This window comes from Phyllobates terribilis, unplaced genomic scaffold, assembly GCF_046119375.1.
Source record: "Phyllobates terribilis strain yellow unplaced genomic scaffold, ASM4611937v1 Scaffold_4__5_contigs__length_816908805, whole genome shotgun sequence".
NCBI lineage: Eukaryota > Metazoa > Chordata > Amphibia > Anura > Dendrobatidae > Phyllobates > Phyllobates terribilis.
Window position 1 is genome coordinate 600,444,900 of NW_027362764.1, and position 20,675 is coordinate 600,465,574.

Below are 20,675 nucleotides of genomic sequence, written 5' to 3' on the forward strand. Positions count from 1 at the left end.
GACCTTTGTCCAGACCTTCATGTAAAAAGTCTAGAATCTGAGCCACATCAGCCCTATGAGGGTCTGGGCGAGTGGGTGCACACCACCTTAAGAGAGTTTTCCAGATCTTATGTTAAATGGTGTTCGTTACAGGTTTCCTGCTCTTCTGGAGAGTTTTGAGGACTTTCTCTGAGAAGCCTCTTGTCTTTAATATCAGGAATTCAGAAGCCAGGCAGTTAGGTGCAGTCTCTCGGGATCTGGATGGTGAATCAGTCCCTGGAGGAGATCCTTGATGGGAGGAAGGATTAGAGGGCTCTCCAAACTCAGACTGGTTAACGTTCCGAACCAACTTCTTTTTGGCCAGCGAGGGGGCACTAGGATTACTCTGGTCCCTTCGGTCCTTATCTTCTGTAAGGTTTTTGAAAGGATAGGTAGTGGGGGAAAGGCATACGCTAGTTTGAACTCCCATTTGTAAGCCAATGCGTCCACGTGCAGGCAAGGCCGTTTGGATCCAGGGACAAATATTGAGGTACTTTCGCGTTGGTGTCCGGCGAAGAGATCTACCTCTGGATAGCCCCAACTCTCGACTACATCTGGAAGACGTCTGGGTTTAGGCTCCACTTTCCTGGAGAATCTTTGTTCTGCTTAAGAAGTCGGCCTGGATATTGACCGAACCTTTGATATGAAGAGCCGACAAGGATAGAAGATGTTCTTCGGCCCAGGAGAATATTCTTGCCGAGATTGCTTTTAAGCTTTCGCATCTTGTGCCCCCTTGATGACGAAGGTGGGCTACCGTGGTGATATTGTCTGAAAATATCTGAATGTGAGATTTCTGGACCAGAGGCTCTGCTGCTCTGAGGACTTCCTCTACGGCCTTTAGTTCTCTGAAATTTGATGAGCGTTGGATCACCTCTTTGGTCCATATACCCTGGAATTGCTCTTGGGAGACCATGGCTCCCCATCCCTTTTCGCTGGCATCCACCTGTATGGTTACCAGCGGATTCTGGATCCATGGTACTCATCTGTTCAGATTTTTTTCTGTTCAGCCACCAGAATAGAGAAGTCCGTTCTTGTGGTGGTATAGGGATTCTCCTCTTCAGCGACTGTGGGGATCCATCCCAATTCGTAAGGATGTGGGTCTGTAATGTTCGTGTATGTACCTGACCCCAGGACCCGAGGACCGACATGGCATCTCTTAATGATACTGATCTTCTGCTCCTTAGGACATTGATTTTTGCTTTTATCATGACCTGTTTTTGTTTGGGCAGGAATGACATTTGGCTGTGGGAATCCAATAGTACTCCTAGAAATGTTTTTGTCATGGAGGGAACCATCTCTGATTTTTTCTGGTTCACTAACCAGCCCAAAGACGATAGGATCTGAGTGGTCAACTGTAGATGTTCTCGGAGTACTGGTACTGAGGGCCCGATTAATAACAGGTCGTCGAGGTATGGTACTATTGAAATGTTCTGACCCCTGATATAAGCCATGACTTCTGCCATGACTTTTGTAAATATTCGCGGGGCTGATGAAATTCCAAATGGGAGAACATTGAATTGATAGTGGACTATCTAACCCTCTGAGCCACTGCAAATCTTAGGAACCTCCTGTGAAGTGGATGTATGGGGATGTGGTAATATGCATCCTGGAGGGCTATTGTGGCCATGACATGGTCCTGTCCTATCAAGGGGACCGTCGACCTGATGGATTCCATTTTGAATCGTTGGTAGTGGATTGGTACTGATTCAGTGGCCTTAGATTGATTATAACTCGGTGTGAACCATTTGTTTTTTTTTTATTAGGAAGAGTCTGGAATAATGTCCTGTGCCTATCTCTCTTGTAGGAACCAGGGATATCACCCCTGAGGACAATAGGTCTGTAAGACCGGATATCAGGGTGGCCTGACGACTCAGAGGAGAGCGGTGTTAACCTTATCCTCTCTGGAGGATGGAGGAGAAATTTATTTTTACTCGACAACCCTCAGGACCCATGGGTCTGAGCAGATTTCTTTCCACTGAGGGAGAAAATTCAAGATGCGGCCCCCGACTGTCCTGACATCATGGTCTGTTCTGACGTTGGTTTTGGGAGAGAAAAAGATTTTTGCCTCCTCTACCTTTTGGGTAGCTCCATCGTCCTGTTTTGCCTTTACCCCTATATTGAGGGGTCTGCTCTTGGGAGGGACGAAAAGGCCTCTTCCTCACACTCCTAGGTTCCAGGAGGGCCTTCTTCTTGTCTGAGGCCTTCTCTAGAAGATCATCTAGGGCTGGCCTGAACATGTACTTCCCCTTAAAGGGGATGGAACACAACTTCATTTTTGATGCCACGTCGCCGTTCCAGGATTTCAACCATAGGGCCCTTCTTACAGAGTTTGATAGCCCATATGCTCTTGCCGCCACTCTCACGGATTCTGCAGAGGCGTCTGCTAAAAACCCTGTAGCCTTCTGTAGAAGCGGTAGGGATGCCAAGATGTCTTCTCTGGGGGTGCCTGAAACTAGGTGTTCATCCAGTTGATCTAGCCAACGAGCCATTGATCGAGCTACACCCGTAGAGATTGCGTTGGTGCTTATTAGTGTTTCCGAGGTCTCCCAGGATTTTCTGAGTAGTCCCTCCATTTTGCGTTCCAAGGGGTCTTTTAATTGAGAGGAATCTTCAAAGGGCAGTGTGGTTTTCTTTGCTACTAGTGCAATTTGGTTTTGTCCTACCTGTAGATGTCTTCCTGTCCAGGGCTCCTTTTATGGGCGACAGGACCAGCGCCTCCCTCTGTTTAGAGGGCTCCTCCCCGGTGTCCAGGTGAAGATTTCTGATCATCGGCGGCATTCCGCTCTTCTTCCCCCATAGTTTTTTGATGCGGTTCACAGTGGAACGGAAACTGCCGAAAGTGACATCATCCTCCACCGCCCAGCGTCCGACGTCAATTCCGGCGCCGCGGCATGCGCTCCACATCCGGGAACCGGCATCGGCCGCGCATCCAGAGGGGAGAGGAGGAGGATATGGACCGGAGAGCTCAGAGATGCCTCCGGTCAGAAGATCCTGCAGACCTTGCCCGGACTGCAGGAGGGTATTCCGAATCCGGAGGAGACGGGAGCAGCGCCCTGAGGAGGAGAGGTAAAGACCGCTCGATCCTCCGCTGCCCGGCTAGTAGCTTTCCCCCAATGCCTGTCCCCGGCCCAGCACACAAGCACACCGGGGATGACCTCTTCATCCCTGATAGGGACAGGAAATAACACTGGAGGGAGGATGTGGGATCGGAACACAGCCTAAAAAAACCCTCTAAGGTCCCAAATCATTAAGATTGGTGTTATATATGTGAAGATGTTTTGTATGTGAGACTTAATGAAACTGTAGTAAGATGCGTCAAATTGAATAAGAAGCATGCGCCTCTTCAATAAACTTAGTGCATCTTTCAACGACCTTGCATCACAATCAGAAATGTATGCTAGTCTGGGACTGGCATACATCAGGTGTTGTAATTCAAGCCTCTCTTGTGCCATAAATGATGATGAATTTGTCGGGCACTCTTGGCCAGGACCCGTTGAGGCAGGGTTGGCTTGAACTGGTGTAAAAATAGCAAAAGTTGCAAAATGTTTGTGAAATGAGTTGCGCAAAAATCTTTTGATATTTCAAATATTTTATGCAGGATTCTGCAAAAACCTCTTGACGAATCAGGGCCCATGTGTGAAAACAACCTAAATTAAAGAATGTCATCCGAAAAGAAAAAAACTGGAAACACAATAAGATCAATAAGGTCTTATCAGAGTAAAAAATCTAGCGAGAAAAAAGGATTTATGCTCACCTTGAGGGGTTGTGAGAGTCACAACCCCTATGTGAGCTTAGAAATAGGCTGTGAAGAAACCTGTGAGACCGGAAATAAGTGGATAAAAATCCACACTGCCAGTGGTACAGAGATGAGTAAGAGACACGAATAGTAGAAATGCAGTTTATTAGTCAATGCGTTTAGAAGTGAACACACTTCTTCATCAGGACTATCAACTATTCCGGTCTCCTACCCATCACTGGACCACTGGCAGCGCATATTTTTACTTATTTCCAGTCTCACAAGAGAACATCATCTGACACAGCGTTTGCACATCTTGAAGACCTACATAACATATGTACATAAGGAAGTAAGTAAACTAGATATCTTATTAAAAAAGTGATTGTTTTATTACATCAGTCAAGTATTTAAAACTGTACAGGGTGTCTAACACCAATTGAAGGAATTGTACTCACTTAAGTGCGGTGGGAGGCAAACAGGAGGCATGTTCCTTTAAATGTCCAGAATGGTTTATTTTCTTCATAAACCGGTGAAAAGTAAACAAACAGCCTTAGGCGCAGGCAAAAACAAAGAAAACAGTCCTTTTAGCAACGTCTCTGGTTAGCCAGCACAGTGGTCACACGCAGGAGGCCTTCTCCCTCCAGACACATAGACCATGTGCCAAACAACAGTCTCCAATAAATAGGCTGTTAACCACACCCAGAGGTGAGGTATGTGGGTAGCTGGACCCGCCCAACTCTTTGCCGCTGCCCGTAACCCAGTCCCAGATGCAACAAACAATCCTCTTCGTGCTTACGTGAACTAGAGAAAACACTCCGGGTTACATCACAGAGACCAGCCATCTCTGTGACACATACCTCCCATCGACTACGCGACCATTAGTCACCTTACATAAATTCCCCCTCTGCCTAAAGCCGTGGGGCTTAGCACCTTTTACTACCAGACAGGAGATTTTCTAGAGGGCATCAGCATTACCATGTAGCTTCCCTGCTGTATGTTCTACATGGAAGTTGAAGTCTTGTAGGGCTAAAAACCAGCAGGTGGCCCTGGCATCCCTTTGTTTCCCTCAACCATCTGAGTAGGGCATGGTCGGATACTAATCTAAATTTTCAACCTAACAGATAATACTGTAACGTGTCCACCGCCCACTTTATGGCCAAACATCACTTCTCTATGACTGAATAATTTCTCTCGCAGGCGGACAGCTTTCTACTCAGGTAGAGGACAGGGGGCTCCTCCCAGTGTATCTCCTGAGAAAGGACTACTCCTAAACCGACATCTGACGCATCTGTCTGGAGTATAAACTCTTTCTTGAAGTCGGGGGAAACTAGGACCGGTTGCCTACACAGAGCCACTTTCATCTCTTAAAAGGCAGTCTCCGCCTCTGCAGTCCACTTGGCCATATCCGATTTTCTCCCCTTAAGGAGGTCAGTCAGGGGTGCGACTATCATGGCAAAGTTTGGGATGAACCTTCTGTAGTATCCCACGATTCCCAAGGCGGCTCTAACTTGCTTTTTTGACAGTGGTCTCGGCCAAGTTTGGATTGCTTCCACTTTAGTAATTTTGGGTCTGATCTCGCTTCTAGCCACTACATATCCGAGGTACTTAGCTTTTTCTTTCCCCAAGGCACATTTCTTCAAGTTTATTGAAAACTCCACCTTCCTCAGAGCATCACACACCGCCCGGACCTTTTCGAGATGACTCTTCCAGTCAGGGATGAAGATAACAATATCGTCCAGGTATGCTGCAACGTATTTCTTATGGGAAGCAAGGATGCGATCCATGGCTCTCTGAGAGGTTGAAGGGGCCCCCTGCAGTCCAAACCGCATCCGGACATACTGGAAACATCCATCTGGCGTAGAAAATGCAGTCTTCTCTTTGGCTCCCTGTGCCATGGGGCTCTGCCAATATTCCTTTGTGAAATCCAAGGTGGTTTCTGTCACTTGCTGGCCCAAGCATCTCGATCAGCTCATCGACACGTGGTATGGGATATGCGTCGAATTTGGAGACTTCATTCAACTTCTGATAGTTGTTACAGAATCTCCACTCACCATCAGGCTTTGGGACCAAGACGATCGGGCTTGACCAACCGCTCTTGGATTCTTCAATGACACAGAGTTTCAGCATACGAGCCACCTCTTTGGAGATCAACTCTCGTCGGGCCTCAGGTATCAGATAGGGCTTTAAGTTTATAGGGCAGCATGGTGGCTCAGTGGTTAGCACTGCAGCCTTGCAGCACTAGGGTCCTGGGTTCAAATCCCACCAAGGACAACATCTGCAAGGAGTAGGAATTGTACTCACTTAGGTGAGGTGGGAGGCAAACAGGAGGCATGTTCCTTTGGCATTCATTTGTCCAGAATGGTTTATTTTCTTCATAAACCGGTCAAAAGCAAAATGCAAACAAAACAGCCTTAGGCGCAGGCAAAAACAAAGAAAACAGTCCTTTTAGGTACGTCTCTGGTTAGCCAGCGCTGTGGTCACACAGGCTGGTAGGCATCCAGAACATGGCAGAGTCTGGAGACAACCACATGCAGGAGGCCTTTCTCCCTCCAGACACAGACCATGTACCAAACAACAGCCTCCAATAAATAGGCTGGTGAAGTATGTGGGTAGCTAGACCCGCCCAACTCTTCACAGTTACCCTTAACCCGGCCCCAAGTGCAACCAACTATCCTCTTAGTGCTTATGTGCACTAGAGAAAACACTCTGCGTTACATCACAGAGACCAGCCATCTCTGTGACACATACCGCCCATCGACTACGCGACCATTAGCCACCTTACAAGGGAGACCAACCCACTCCATAAGCAATTGAAAAATAGATGAAAAAAAAAAACCCTACCAATATCAGCTATGCAGCATGAAGATTTAATGTGGTTGTGGTATGGTATTAATGGAATAATGGCACTATTATGCTATAGGGAACATGTATAGATGACAACAGCCATGAAATATTTAGAGTTTATACCGATACTTATACAAATTCTCCGAAAGTGAATAAGTAACCTATGATACGGAAAAAGGAGAAAGGAGTGTAGAAGAAGCATTCATATTTTTTATTAAATACACTGAAAAAACACACATATATAAACAATATTAAAAACTGGACTTATGAAAGGAAATAACTACCCTGTACAGATGGAATCATCCATACAAATTTGCCACAGAACAGTAAATACCATGCAAACCCCCTAATCAGGTTATATAAGGAAGGACAGCACTATCAAGTATGCTGTTGCAAACATACACCAGGCAAAAGAAGCTCAAACTAACGCTGAGTATACCTACATAATGCTAACACCAAGTGGCCGTTTGTGGTAATATCTGCTAAGCATTCTTACCCAGGTGTATGCAGAAGTAGGTGAAGAAAACCGGGTGAGAGAGTCCCCATGAGACCCCCGACGCGCGTTTCGCGAGAGCTTAGCTTTTTCAAGGGGAGGGTTGAAACAGCTAAAATTAAATCATGCGAAAAGCACGCTGGGGTCTCAGCAATGCACGCTGCAGGCCAATCAGAGGCCAGCAACTGACATCGGCATGCTTGTGTCTGGGTCCGCATGGAAGTAATGTCATGTGCTCCGGTCGCTTGCATGCGGAAATCAGTTGCCGGCTTCAGAAGAGGACGCCACATGGCGAGGGAGCAGAGAGATGGGGTGCATAATTGTTTATTTTTTCCTATGCATTAAAGAATAGCGGCAGACCCAGAGACACATACCAGGAAAAGGGACATATATACCAGGATGGGGGATATATATACCAGGATGGGGCCCAGGAAAAGGGACATATATACCATGATGGGGCCCAGGATAAGGGACATATATACCAGGATGGAGGGCTTACATACATATTACATATATATATATTATATACCAGGATGAGGGACATGTATACCAGGATGGGGGACATACATACAAGGATGGGGGAGCCCCGGTCCAAATCTTGCACAGAGGTCCATCTAGTTAAGCCACTGGCTCTAGGTCTGTCCTGGGCAAAGTGTTGCCCAAAGGCTTCATCTGGCCCTTTGGCTATCCAGCCAAAGAGCCTAAAAGCAGCGGCGTACCGCATCACACAGCAGCCCTCCCACTCCTCCCCAGCATCTCAATTTCACTAGTATCCACATCCTCAAGATGCAGGTAACAAGGCAAATATAATGGTGGATGAGGGACACCGTTCAGCATGTGAGACTTCATCTCAGCACAGAAGATACATTGACGTCACTAGATCGCTCCTGCTGTGCAGAGCCTCAGTATACACACGGCACTGACCAGCCTGGGAAACAGGGCTGGGTGAGTATTTGTATTTTTTTACTGTAAGGCAGTACTTGGTGGAAACTGTGGGGCCACCATACTGGGTGTCGGGGTGGGAAGACAGCGGGGGGACCATCATACTATGTATCGGAAGCTGTGGGGTTGATCATACTGTGTGGGGGAAGCTGTTGATCATGGCAAAAGGGCTAAATAGCAGGAGCATATGATTTATAAACAGCAATAAATTATATGGTTTTGATTATAAGCTGTATTCGTGCCATTAGCAGATAATCAGCCCTATTGTAACTTGTATTAGCAGTGAGTCAACTTACTTAATTCTGCTCAATATTAAGTGATAAAATATATAATAATAATGAGCAGAATTAAAGTGGTTGTTCTGTTTTAATTAAATTCCTACCTTGGCGGCAGTTTATTATAAAACAAATCGCACTATACTCATCTTCTCTGGACTCACCGGCAAATCTCCGACCACTGCTCCTGAAGTCTGGTAATGGCTTCAGCGCTGAAGTCACTTTGAGGGCTTTCACACGTCAGTATCTCTTGTACGAGTGGTGACATTTTCCACAAGTACTGGAGACACTGACGCACGCAGACCCATTCAAATCTATAGGTCTGCGCACATGTCAGTGTGTTTCCATGGACCGTGTGTCCATGTGCTCCACAAGCTGCACGGTCCGCAAAATGTCTCATGCTGAACACACACGGATGACATCGTCATGTGTCGTCAGTGTGACACATACCAGCGCCTGGCAATCGGTGTTCAGTTAGCGCTGTTTCCAAGCGCCGGGTGCTGAATGCTGCCCTATCCGGAAATGTCCCCCGCTGTAATCCTCTTACGCCGAGGAGCGGGCCCCGGAGCGGTGTCCTGTCACTCAGTGAGCTCCGCTCAGTGAAGGGCTCCGCTCGCTGGAGCGGATCATTCTCCCCGGCTCCTCTGCATGTACGATCACATGGATTATAGCGGGGGACATCTCTGGTCAGGTGAGTATAAGGATTTTATTATTTTATCCTTATTTTAACACATGGACACTGCGGGAGCAGGGACAATGATGAGGGCAGCGTTCAGCACCCGACACTTGGGAACAGCGCTAACTGTACACTGATTCCCAGGCGTTGGAATGTGTGCTCCTGATGCGGCGCACGGTTGAAACACACAGACATCTCTGGTATGGGTTTTTAGTGTGGCAGCCAATCAGTGATCTCAGCCAGTGTAGAAATAACGCAGACTTCACAGATTGGCTGCCGCACTGCCGGCCAATGCCAGGAACCAAGAGCAGCGATGATAACTTGTCCGTGGATCCGGGGAAAGGGAGTACAGCAAGGTTGGTAGCTTTATAATAAACTGCAACTGGGTAGCAGCTTAATTGAAAGTGAACAAACCCTGTAAATTGGGCCTGAGTTTGGCCCTCCATAGTCACACTCTCTCATGTTCATTGGGAAATCTAATTGCCCACCCCTGCTCTAGGTTATGGAGAATGGCTGATTTTCAGGATGCTATTATCGGATGAAGTTTTCTTTTTCCCATTCAAGAAAAAAAAAAACCTCTTTTCCGTCATCCAGTGAGTCACATCAAAGATCTTACAAAGCAAAGCAAGTACAGAACAAGATCCTATTACAAGACATAAAGCATCGTCTCCACTTCATTACAGCAGTGATAAATATTTGTCCTGGCTACCTTGACGTTGAACGTTATTTCCTCCATGACGTAGACCCGCTCAGGAAAAGCTTTAGCCACCTCCTCCACACTGTTAAAATACTGAACTGGCTCCTTAATATCCCGGTCTTGCTCCAGCAATTTAAACTGTCCTGAAAACGATAAATACAAGTGTGGTAAGAGATTTGTGTAGGACATCCGTTATGGTGAGAATGCTCCACGAGTTCCACTGCGTTGTGCAAAACGACGGCTGAACTGACGGCACAGCATTGTGAAATGGAACATTTCTCATCATAACATCACAAAGAACATAAAATAATAGCGTGTATACATAACAGCACTGTTATCACATAAACCCTTCACAATCCTAATAGCTGCATATAGGAAATAAAAGATTAGTGACCTCAGACGGATCTACAGCACATTAAACAGATGGCTACGTGATGCAATTTTCTGAATGGCAGCATCTAGAAAAAACCTGCCCCAGATATATACGTATTTACAGCTTAATGCTGAAAACATGGTAATCCAAAGCACAGCCCACTGCACCACTCGTCTGCTCAAATTCTCAGCATGCCATGTTTTCTATTAAAGGGAACCCAAATCAAAGGCAGCATGAATCAAGAGCTTGGCGGCATGATTGCAGCCAGATATATTGTTCTCTGAAACGATCCAGCGTTTTAAGGCGAAAGCACTATGAAGAGCCTCCCTGCACCTCTCTAGTTGATGGTCAGGTCTCCATTATGTGAACATCAGGAGAAACCGGACAATCAGGGGAACATTTATAAGTTTATCTCAGCACAGGGCCATTTTTTTTAAACACATCCAATTGTGGAAGTCATTATTATTCAAAGATCTATTGATTAAAATCAACTTTTGTTCGTGGGAAAACCCCTTTAAATTCAAATTGCAGGCCCTATCTGCCCCACCATCATCTATCCATCTATCAGGGAAGAGTCGGAAGTTCCGCATGCACATTAGATGCTCAGGAAATTGGAAGCTAAGCCAACTTGTATCTTAAGCATGTCATACAAATTAGATGGCTGTCAGATGAACAATGCTGCGACTGATCACTTGGCCGGCTCTTCCATACACAAGAACACTGGCTCTGCCACACGCTCCTGTATTCTCTGTGAGAGCCGCCGCCAGACATGTCTTATCACTGGGTCAACAAAAAAAAAATCAGCAATCAGAAATAGGACATGCTGGATCCTTAACTCCTCAGATAATAAATCATCAGGGGCCCCCAAACACAGACAGATATCCAAACCCATTGATATCAGCTGGTTTAGCCAACATTTGGCTAATGTGTATGGGAGTCTTAGGGGCTTAAAACTTTGTGCTCTGGACATTAAACACGGTCCTACACACTAAATCGATATTGGCCAAGACTACTGATTTTAGAAGAATCAGCACTCCGGCTAATGTATGTGGTGGAGTCCTGAATCACCCTCCATGGCAAATGTTGAGGAGAATGGTTGGTTATAATGAAAAGGCCTGTCAATGTGACAGATCAATTTCCTTCTTGAATTCAATTTTTTTCTCTTTCTATAGTGGAAAAGAAAAATAGAATTCTTAATACTGGTGTGAACCTAGCCTTAAGGGTAAAGTTAGCTTTAAGGCTGGATCTCACCCACTGGAAATGGATTCATTTTTTAAGCATGCAATTGCATAAAACCTATCTATAGGATCTTTTTTCAATAACACCATAAAAAAAAAACAAAAAAAAAACAGTTTACTAAATAGAAGAAAAAGGTAATACAAGTTGATTGCACAATCTTATTATGACAGCAGAACAAGATCAGGAGTTAAGAAAACTTGTCCTTGGGCCCAAAATGAGATTTCCTCTACATCCGGAATGTGTTGCAATAATTAGTGTAGCACAGTGTGGAGAATTGTTGCTATTTGGAAGTAAAATGAGTTCAAAACAATTCCCGTGGGAGGAGGCATTTTATTTGTAGGCGCGGAGCAGTCCAGGGGCACTGCCAATATCTCACTACGCTCGCTTCCTTCACATCCCGACAGTGAAAGCCGAGAAATATCCAGCTAAGCCATCAAGAGCACCGAGCGCACTGCCAGATCTCCGTTCTGCCACTTCATTTCACGTTTATTGCCCACAACAGGAAATTTCACATGGGACAAACCCCAGGACAGGTTTCCTCTGACCTCCGTATTGCCAAGCCTGAACGTGGAAATAATTATTATAAAATGACAATAAATATAATCAGAAATAATGTAAATAATGAGCTATATAACTCCATATATAGGAACAAATACAGACATCAATGGAATAACAGATGTAAAAGTCATGTTGTGTCCATCATCCTACTGTCTGGTACTTGTCCACTGTGGCAACAGATAAAGAATTAAAGGTACCGCAGTTCTTTATTTCTGTAGATGGACTTTACAGCTTTTATTCTGCTGTTATTTACCAGAGATGTTCTTCCCTAGAATGTATAATATGGTGATACCAGGGTGTAGATGGCCTTTATTTTCATTCCTAGTGATGGATCATCAATAAATTCGGACTGAATACCCCCTATAACCTTCTAAGCGCTGGCATCACCTGCAAATACTGGCCAAACAAGATCATGTCAAGTGCTTGACATATTGGTCACTGTACAGATTTGCTGCGGGCGGCCTGCATCTGTTCTGAAGTGTCAGCGTGGGAAGAAGCCATATTGTTAGACGGCAGCTGGACAGATATGGCTGTTATGTATATTTCCTAAGAAATCTCATTCCCAGTGGAAGCCCCTGGCTCTAAGTTACTTATTACCAACATGTTAAAAAGGTGGATGTCCTACAAAACACCCTGGACATAGGAGAGGGGCCTGTCTGGAAGCCGTGCCCAAAAGGCTATGCGCCCAAAAGGGTGTGTGCATTTGAAGCACATTTTTCTGCAGCAAAAAACAGTGTTGGCAATACATGTCTTTTGCCATGTGGGTTTTTTTGTGTGTTTTTACAACAAGCAGAATGTGTACCAGATTTCAGAAATCCGGATGTGAACAAGCCCTAAGAGAACAAGGAGCACATTTATATTCATCAATGGAAAAAAGTTTAAGGAGCTTTCTAGGTTTACTATACTGATGATCCATCCTAAGTGCCCGCAACCGTATTATCGTGATCTGACAAAACATCGGATTGCACTCGCGCCAATGTAATTCTATGGGGCCATGCACACGTCAAATTTTTTCCTTGGACAGTGCCGGTCTGGGGAAAAAAAAAAACAGCAGCAGGTCAGAGTATGATCTGATATTCAGATCGCACTCGGCTATGCTAGTCAATGAGTCCTTCGGAACAATCGGACTATACTCGGTTGACATCTAAGTGCAGTCCGATTTCCAGGGACTGACAGAATGGAGAAGGTGGAGAAATTTTTCTCTCCATCTTCTCATCGAAGAGAGTCGGATCACACTATCTATGGTCACATTCTGCTCAGAGTGTGATCAGCATAATTGGCCAATTCTCTTGGATGAGAGAATATACACTCGAGTGACCCGAGCCTTATGTTATCAGTCTGACACCCCCACCGATCAGCTGCTTTCAACTCCTACACAGCCCAATCCACAGTGTGGTGGTCATACTCTGGTACGTCAACTCCATCTCTAGTGTAATGAATAAGAGCTGAGCTGCCCAGGAACAGCCGTGACTACACAGTGAATAGGCCAGTGTGGCTCAGCTAGTATCAGCTTACTTGAATTTAATGTACCCTGCTTAAAAATGTTAAGTGTACCTCCACTTTCCAGAGTAAAATTAATATAGTACAAGACTCTGCAGTATAATTATTTTTCTGAATTATTCTAATAGAGGTTGTTGCTGTTTACCTGCAGCCCAGACTATTCAAGGTCTGTGGTTCTGGCTGCACTAAGCCAAGCAGGATCCGGGCTTCTCACTCTTAGGTCTTGTGCACACGACCGATTATATTGGACGAGTGCTATCCGTGGTGGTCACAGAACGCACTCGTACCTATATTATCCTATGGGGCTGAACACATGTTGGTCCGAGGAAAAAAAAAAAATCAGTGACATGTCCGATTTTGATTTGAGGGTCAGATTAAAATTGGCAATGCAAGTCTATGGGTCCATCGAAAACACCAGAATGCACTTGGATGACATTCAAGGGCAGCCAGATGTTCAAGAACTGAAATAATGGACACGGTGGAGAAACTTTTTTTTTCGCGCAAACTCTGAGCAAACTGAGCGCCTAGCAAGCATGAAGGGCTTTGCCTAGTGTAGTGCATCCTGCACACACCACAGCCAATCTGCACTGCGGCTAAACAGCAAAAACCTCAATTAGGCCACATTCACATGTTGAGTATTTGGTCAGGATTTGTAAACCAAAACCAGGAGTGGGTGATGAATACAGAAGTGGTGACGTGTTTCTATTATACTTTTCCTCTGATTGTCCCACTCCTGATTTTGGCTTACTGATGTAAAATACTCAATGTGTGAACGTGACCTTAGAATGATTAAGAAAAACAATTATACTGAAAAATATTTTTCTGTTGAAAGTGGAGGTTTTGCTTTAAGTGAACACTTGAAGGGGCTGTCCCACAAAGTACGGTACATTTTACTTAAAGGGGTTTTCCCACGAACAAAAGTTCATTTTCAAAATTGTCTGTGTCTGACCGTGTACGGAACATACCACATCTCCTGGGCAGGGGAGGAAGCAAAAGACAACACAGACATTACAGCAGGTGATCACAGAGGATTCATTTTCTCAGGTAAAGTATTGTTTAAAAACAGGCAGTGAAATGTTTTACCTCAGAAAATGAATCCTCTGCGATCCCCTGCTGTAATGTCTATATTGTCTTTTGCTTCCTCCCCTGCCCAGGAGCTGTGGTATGTCCCGTACACGGTCAGACACAGACAATTTTGAAAATGAACTTTTTTTCGTGGGAAAACCCCTTTAATAGAAATTGGAATAATAATAAGTTCCTCACTTGGATGTGTTAAAAAATGTTCCTGTGCTGCAAAAATCTTATAAATGTGTCCCTGATATATAAGGTCTTATTTGTTGTGTCCGACCATGCAAAGCTGCTCCCGTTAATGGTCAACACATACCATAGGTCCTGGCGAGAGGGTGGAAGCAGAAGTCACTTATGATAAGCAAGTATACAGACAAAGCAGCAGGGACTCTAAGCTGATGCTTTCTGAGGTATCAATTTTTATCACAAGAGTGAGTATTTCTATCATGTTACAGTCCTATGAGCTCATCATAAACCAAGTCACTGACGTATGAACTCCAGTGGACGTTCAGCTCTTATATCACGGACTTGATTTATGATGAGATTAGAGGGCTGAAGATGTGGCAGAAACAATTGCTCCTGTGATAAAACAAACAAGGAAATGTGTTACCTTAGAAGGCACTATCTGCAAGCTCCTTTTGTGTCATCTGCATACTCACTTATCATACATGACTTCCGCTTCCACCCCTGTTCAGGAGCTGTGGTACATGCCATTCATGAACTGAAGCAGCTCTGCATGGTCAGATCCAGCAAATAGGACATTTATAATAATCTTAGCATAGGAACTATTTTTTCTTAACAAATCTAATTGTGGAACCTATTATTCCAAAATATATTAAAAAGTACTTTGTAATACAAGTCCTTTAAATCTCACACAGATCTCACTGAATGAAGGTCTGAAGTCGAAAATCTTTACGGTTATAAATTGTGTAATTTATAGAGAAGAAAAATTATGAATCAACGATCATTAGAAACCAAGATCATCAACAACTCAGGTCTGGATTCAAAATCACTCCAAAAATCAAAGTATAAAATTGAAATCCAATTTGTATGAATTTCATTACTGCAACTCATAATGTGAGTCAGTAGTGTGTATGACCCCTACGTGCCTATATGCACACCTAACCACGTTTGGGCATGCTCCTGAGAAGGAGGATGGTATCATAGGGGCTCTCCTCCCAGACCTGGATGAGGTCATCAGTGTGATTAATGACAGTCTGTGGTGCTATTTTGTGGTGACAGATGACTTGATACATAATGTCCCAGAGGTTTGCAAATGGATTCAGGTCTTTGGAACATGAGGGCCAGTTAATGGCCGCAATGTGATGATCATCCAGGAAGTACCTACACACTCAGGCCACATGAGGACGGGCACTGTCCTGCATCATGAGGAATCCAGGACCTATCGCACCAGCTTATGGTCTAACAATGGCTCTATAGAGTCTATGGATTTCATCCCGGTACCTAACAGCAGTCATGGTACTGTTGGCCATCATTGAGGTTTGTGCAAGACTCCAAGAAAATGCCTACCTGGACCATCACTGGCCCACCACCAAACCAGTCATGCTGGAAGATTTTGCAAGTAGCATAATGTTCACTACGACATCTCCAGATACTTTCATACCTTTGACATGCATGTGTGTGAACCTGCTCTCATCTGTTGAGAACAGGCAAGAGTGGCAGACCTGCCAATTCTGGTGCTCTATGGCAAATGCCAATCAAGCTGCATGGTGTGGGACTGTGAGAAAAAGTCCCATTACAGGATGTCAAGCCATCGTGGAGTCTGTTTCTGACAGGTTGGTCAAACATGTACTGCATACCAGCAGCCAACTGGAGGACATTTTTAGGGCTCTGGTAGTATACCTCCTTGCACAAAGGAGCAGTGACAGACAATGCTGCAAAGTTTACGCTCTCCTACAACCTTGTCTGGCTCTTCTCATATAACAGCCCATGTAATGTTATCTAGCACTTGCTCTTGAGACTATGCTACGAGCCACAGGAAACCTTGTGATGGCATATATGGATGTAAAATTCCTGGAGGAGCTGAACTACCTGTGTAACCTGAATGGGTGTATCTACTGCCTAATGCTACTAGTAGTGATAAGGAGTGGGGTTGTTTTGCTGCGTCTGGTACTGGAGGCCTTGACCGTGTTACAGGAATCATGAAATCAGAGAATGATCAAGAGATTGTAGAGCGAAATGTCCTACCCAGTGTAAGAAAACTTGGTTTGAGTTGAAGATCATGGGTCCTCCAGCAAGACAATGACCCAAATCACACATCCAAAAGTACACAGGAATTGTTGAAAAAGAATACATGAACGGTTTTAAATTGTCCAGCAATGAGTCCTGACCTCAATCCCATTGAAAATCTTTGGGGTGAGCTGAAATCTGCCATTGGGAAAAAGAACCCTGCAAACATTCAAGAGCTTGAAGAAACTCCAAAGGAAGAGTGAGAGAAAATTCCAGCTGAGAAATGCAAGAAGCTTATAGATGGCTACAAAAAAACGTTTAGGCTATGTGCCCACGATGCAGAAATGAAGCAGAAAATTTCTGCATCTCCCTGGCAGAAAAAACGCATGCAGATTGTGCATGCGTTTTTCCTGCAGAATACATGCAGATCCACATGCGGATTCACATGCGTTTCCACATGCAGATTGACAAGCGCTTTCCAGGCGATAGCATCACTTGGAAAGTGCTTGACCACTAGGTCACACTATATAAATCCATGCAAACAGCATGGATTTATACAGTGTGAACCGTAAAAATGAAAACAAATAAAGCTATACTCACCCCCGATGCCCGGCGTGGCTGCAGCGCTGCTTCCTGGCTGGTTCCCGGCTGCCGGCATATCGCGAGACAGAGCGGTGAAGGGCCTGCGGTCACATGACTGTGACGTCACCGCAGGTCCTCAAGCGATGCCGGCATTCAGAGAAAAGCCGCCGGACAGGTGAGTATAAACTTTATTTGTTATTTTATTCTTTTTTTACAGGTACAATGGTACCCAGGTCTGGATGAGAGTCTCCTCTCCTCCAGAACTGGGTACCATCCGCACATAGAGACGCATAGAAGCCGCTTGTACAAATGTACAGTCGCGGTTTCTAGGCGTCTCAATGCAAGTCAATGGCGGGAGTTCCGCTGCGCTTCTGCAAAATTAAATGACATGCTGCGGATTTTTGTACGCAGCATAAACGCTGCGGAAAAATCTGCAGCATCTGCATGGAACATGCGGAATCCCCTTGGGGACCATGGGGTGCGGATTACCTAGCGTTTCACAAGCGTTTCCGCTGCGGAAATTCCGCAGCATAAACGCTTGAAAAACGCTACGTGGGCACCCAGCCTTAGAGGCGGTCATCAATGCCAAAAGGGTGTGCAACTAAGTTTTAATTAGTGGTGCCTTTATTGCCACACATGCTGTTTATTCTGCTTCTTTGAAATTGCAACATGGAAGTTGAGAAACAATGTTTTATTGTTGTATTACTTTGGACCACTAATTAAAAAATCCTGAGGATATACCTTTACTACATTTCCATTTATTTTTGAAGATTTTGTACAGTCTATGAAAAAAAATGAAGGGTTACCAATAATGGTGAGCAGCACAGTATATGGCATCTTTAGTTGTGCACTCACAGCCGATGTGCCATTTCATTACCACCTCCTCTTTGGAGTCTGTTATATCAACTACTTATAATACTACATTTTTCCTGCCTGTACTTATGGTAACAATGCTGGAGTCGATAGAAATTTATTGACTTCAATTCTGGCTTCAAAAAAAGTATTAAATATATTAATGAACCACAATACACTATTTAGACCATGCTGAATTTGATAGTTTTTGGACAAGCGCAATGAAGTAAAAAAAAAAAAAAAACGCTGAACAGATAACTGACAGGTAGAACACCAAACCATCGTAAATAAATCATTCAAAGTTTGCAAAAAAAAAAAATAAAGTAGTTAGTAGAAGACATTCTAAGGATCTGAAAAATATTCCATACACAAGCAAGTCATGTTTATAATGTGTACTTTATTTCAAGCGCCAGGAAACTCTGAAACCTCATTTATACTCTATGCCAGGACCTCCAGTGCAACCACAAAATGGAAAAAATAACCATGGCTCTCCTGGCAAGCAGAAGTATATGCCATGACCTGTCGCTTTGTGTTGACCATTCATTACTAGATCACATAAATATAGAGGGACCACCACCAGTTTGATCATATATTGTGTGCCCATCTTTCATCAATGTTGAAATGCCATGTACAGGGGTACAGTACACTGTCTGCTAATCCAGGAGCCCGAGTATTAGCATGGAGAATGTTTTTATTAAAAACCAAAACCAGCATGAAGGCCACTACAGTGACAAGGTTTACACTAGTGGGACCCGGCGTCCGCCCACTATGTAGGTGTCTCCTAATAAACTGCTTCTCTGTTCCATTTCTCTCCATGCGTGGGAGATTTGTGCTCAGGAGATGACATATTATTGGCTCGGAGAACTGGCTGGCCAGGATTTCAAATCCTTAAGTAATATAGCAAATTATAGCTAGCCAGACATTTCCTACATTGTAGATCTGACCTGGCCGGTGATCTTGGCTGGGGTATGACTGTCAGCGCACTCAAGTTAACACTGCAGAGTTACTGAAGACTGCACATTACCAAACAATCCAACATCTGTGCAAGTGATCATAACCATCATGTAGCTCCGGTCCGAACAGAAATGCTCTTGTTCTGAAGGTCCTAATACCCAACACTGTCACTTATCAGACCAGACAATCACAACCACAAATAGTTCTACAACTACTGACCAACATTCCAGTTTATAATGTATAGCTATAGCTGCATAAACCCTGTATAGACATGAATAAAATTAGAATCTCAGACATTCCATATGATAACATATAAAATAACCTATATAAGCAGAGCTGTGAGTAAAAACTTTATATAGTCTAAAAAGGAAGGGAATTGCAGCAATAGAATCATTAATAAAAACACTTTAGTACAAAAATGTATTTAAAAAGTCGCATTTCCAAAGTTGACTATGTCTAGCAAACGCGTTTCAGAAAGATGGCTTTATTCATATGCAATGATACATACCTGAAACGCGTTTGTTAGCCATAGTCCGCTTTGGAATTATGACTTTGATAAATTTTTGTAATAAAGAGTGATTTTATTGAAGAATTTATTTTCTTTCAGCACAGCAAGTTTCCCTGCATTGACGCTTCATATCTGGGCAAGCTGACCTTTTTATTATACAAAAACTTTACATAGTTCTAAAAACTTTATATAGACACACATACGTTCGTGCTCATACAGAACGCTCCAGAGTTCTTACTCTTTCCTGACAACTGATCCGTTTGTGAACGCCTACACTTCTACGCCCACTCACCTCTGAGACCTGCCAATAGGTTATACACAGAAGGAACACAACAATTGCTTTAAGAGATCTTTTACAGCTTATGTTATTCAATACCAGGTGTTCATCTGTAAAGTTCAGTGGGAGGGTAGGGGAATTTCATGCCAAAGAAGGAAAGACTGTACCATTGGCACAGTTTTCCAGAACAGAAGGAATGGCATCATCAACAACACAGAAGGGAGCGTAAAATACCCAAAGCTGCACATTTATTGTAACCGAAAAGGCAGAACCTGAAGACAAATTATTTCCATCTGTTCATAATTATTCATACATTATACAGGAACCGACATCTAGACGTCACATTGACTTGATCCGTAATGAAATGTTGTGCTGTCAAGGAGGATTGTGTGTCACTTAATCACATCATCTTCTCACGTTCCGAAATAAAACTCTGAAATTAAAGACATCCCCCAAAAACTGCTCTAACACAGCTCAGACTACACCCTCTAATCTCATCAACTTCAGTACACAGCTAACGTTTACCCTTGAGGGACCACAATATAACCATACAATATTAAAAGGAACTATTTTCCAGGACTATTTTTTTTTTTACTAATAGCCTGAGGCTGTGTGCCCACTATGCGTTTTTCAAGCGTTTTTTGGGGCGGAATTTCCGCAGCGAAAACGCTTAAAAAACGCTTGGTAATACGTGCCCCATGGTCCCCAATGATAATCCGCATGTGCTGGGCACATGCTGCGGAAATTTCCGCTGCGGATTATCATTGCGGAAAAATACGCAGCATGTCCATTAATTTTGCGGACACGCAGCGCAATTGCCGCCATTGACTTGCATTGAAACGCTTGATATCCGCATCACTATATGTGCACATGCGGATATGAAGCGATTCAAT

The 20,675-nt window shown here is 44.1% G+C and overlaps 1 protein-coding gene across 2 annotated transcripts in view; it reads right to left on the reverse strand.

Moving 5' to 3' along the window:
* The window catches only part of GAREM1 (GRB2 associated regulator of MAPK1 subtype 1), a 111,677-nt gene that overhangs the window by 35,675 nt on the left and 55,327 nt on the right, over positions 1-20,675 (reverse strand). For both annotated transcript variants that reach the window (XM_073679213.1, XM_073679212.1), the window contains exon 3: positions 9,694-9,824. In XM_073679213.1, the coding sequence (XP_073535314.1) occupies positions 9,694-9,824 (131 nt within the window). The remainder of the gene's footprint in view (positions 1-9,693; positions 9,825-20,675) is intronic.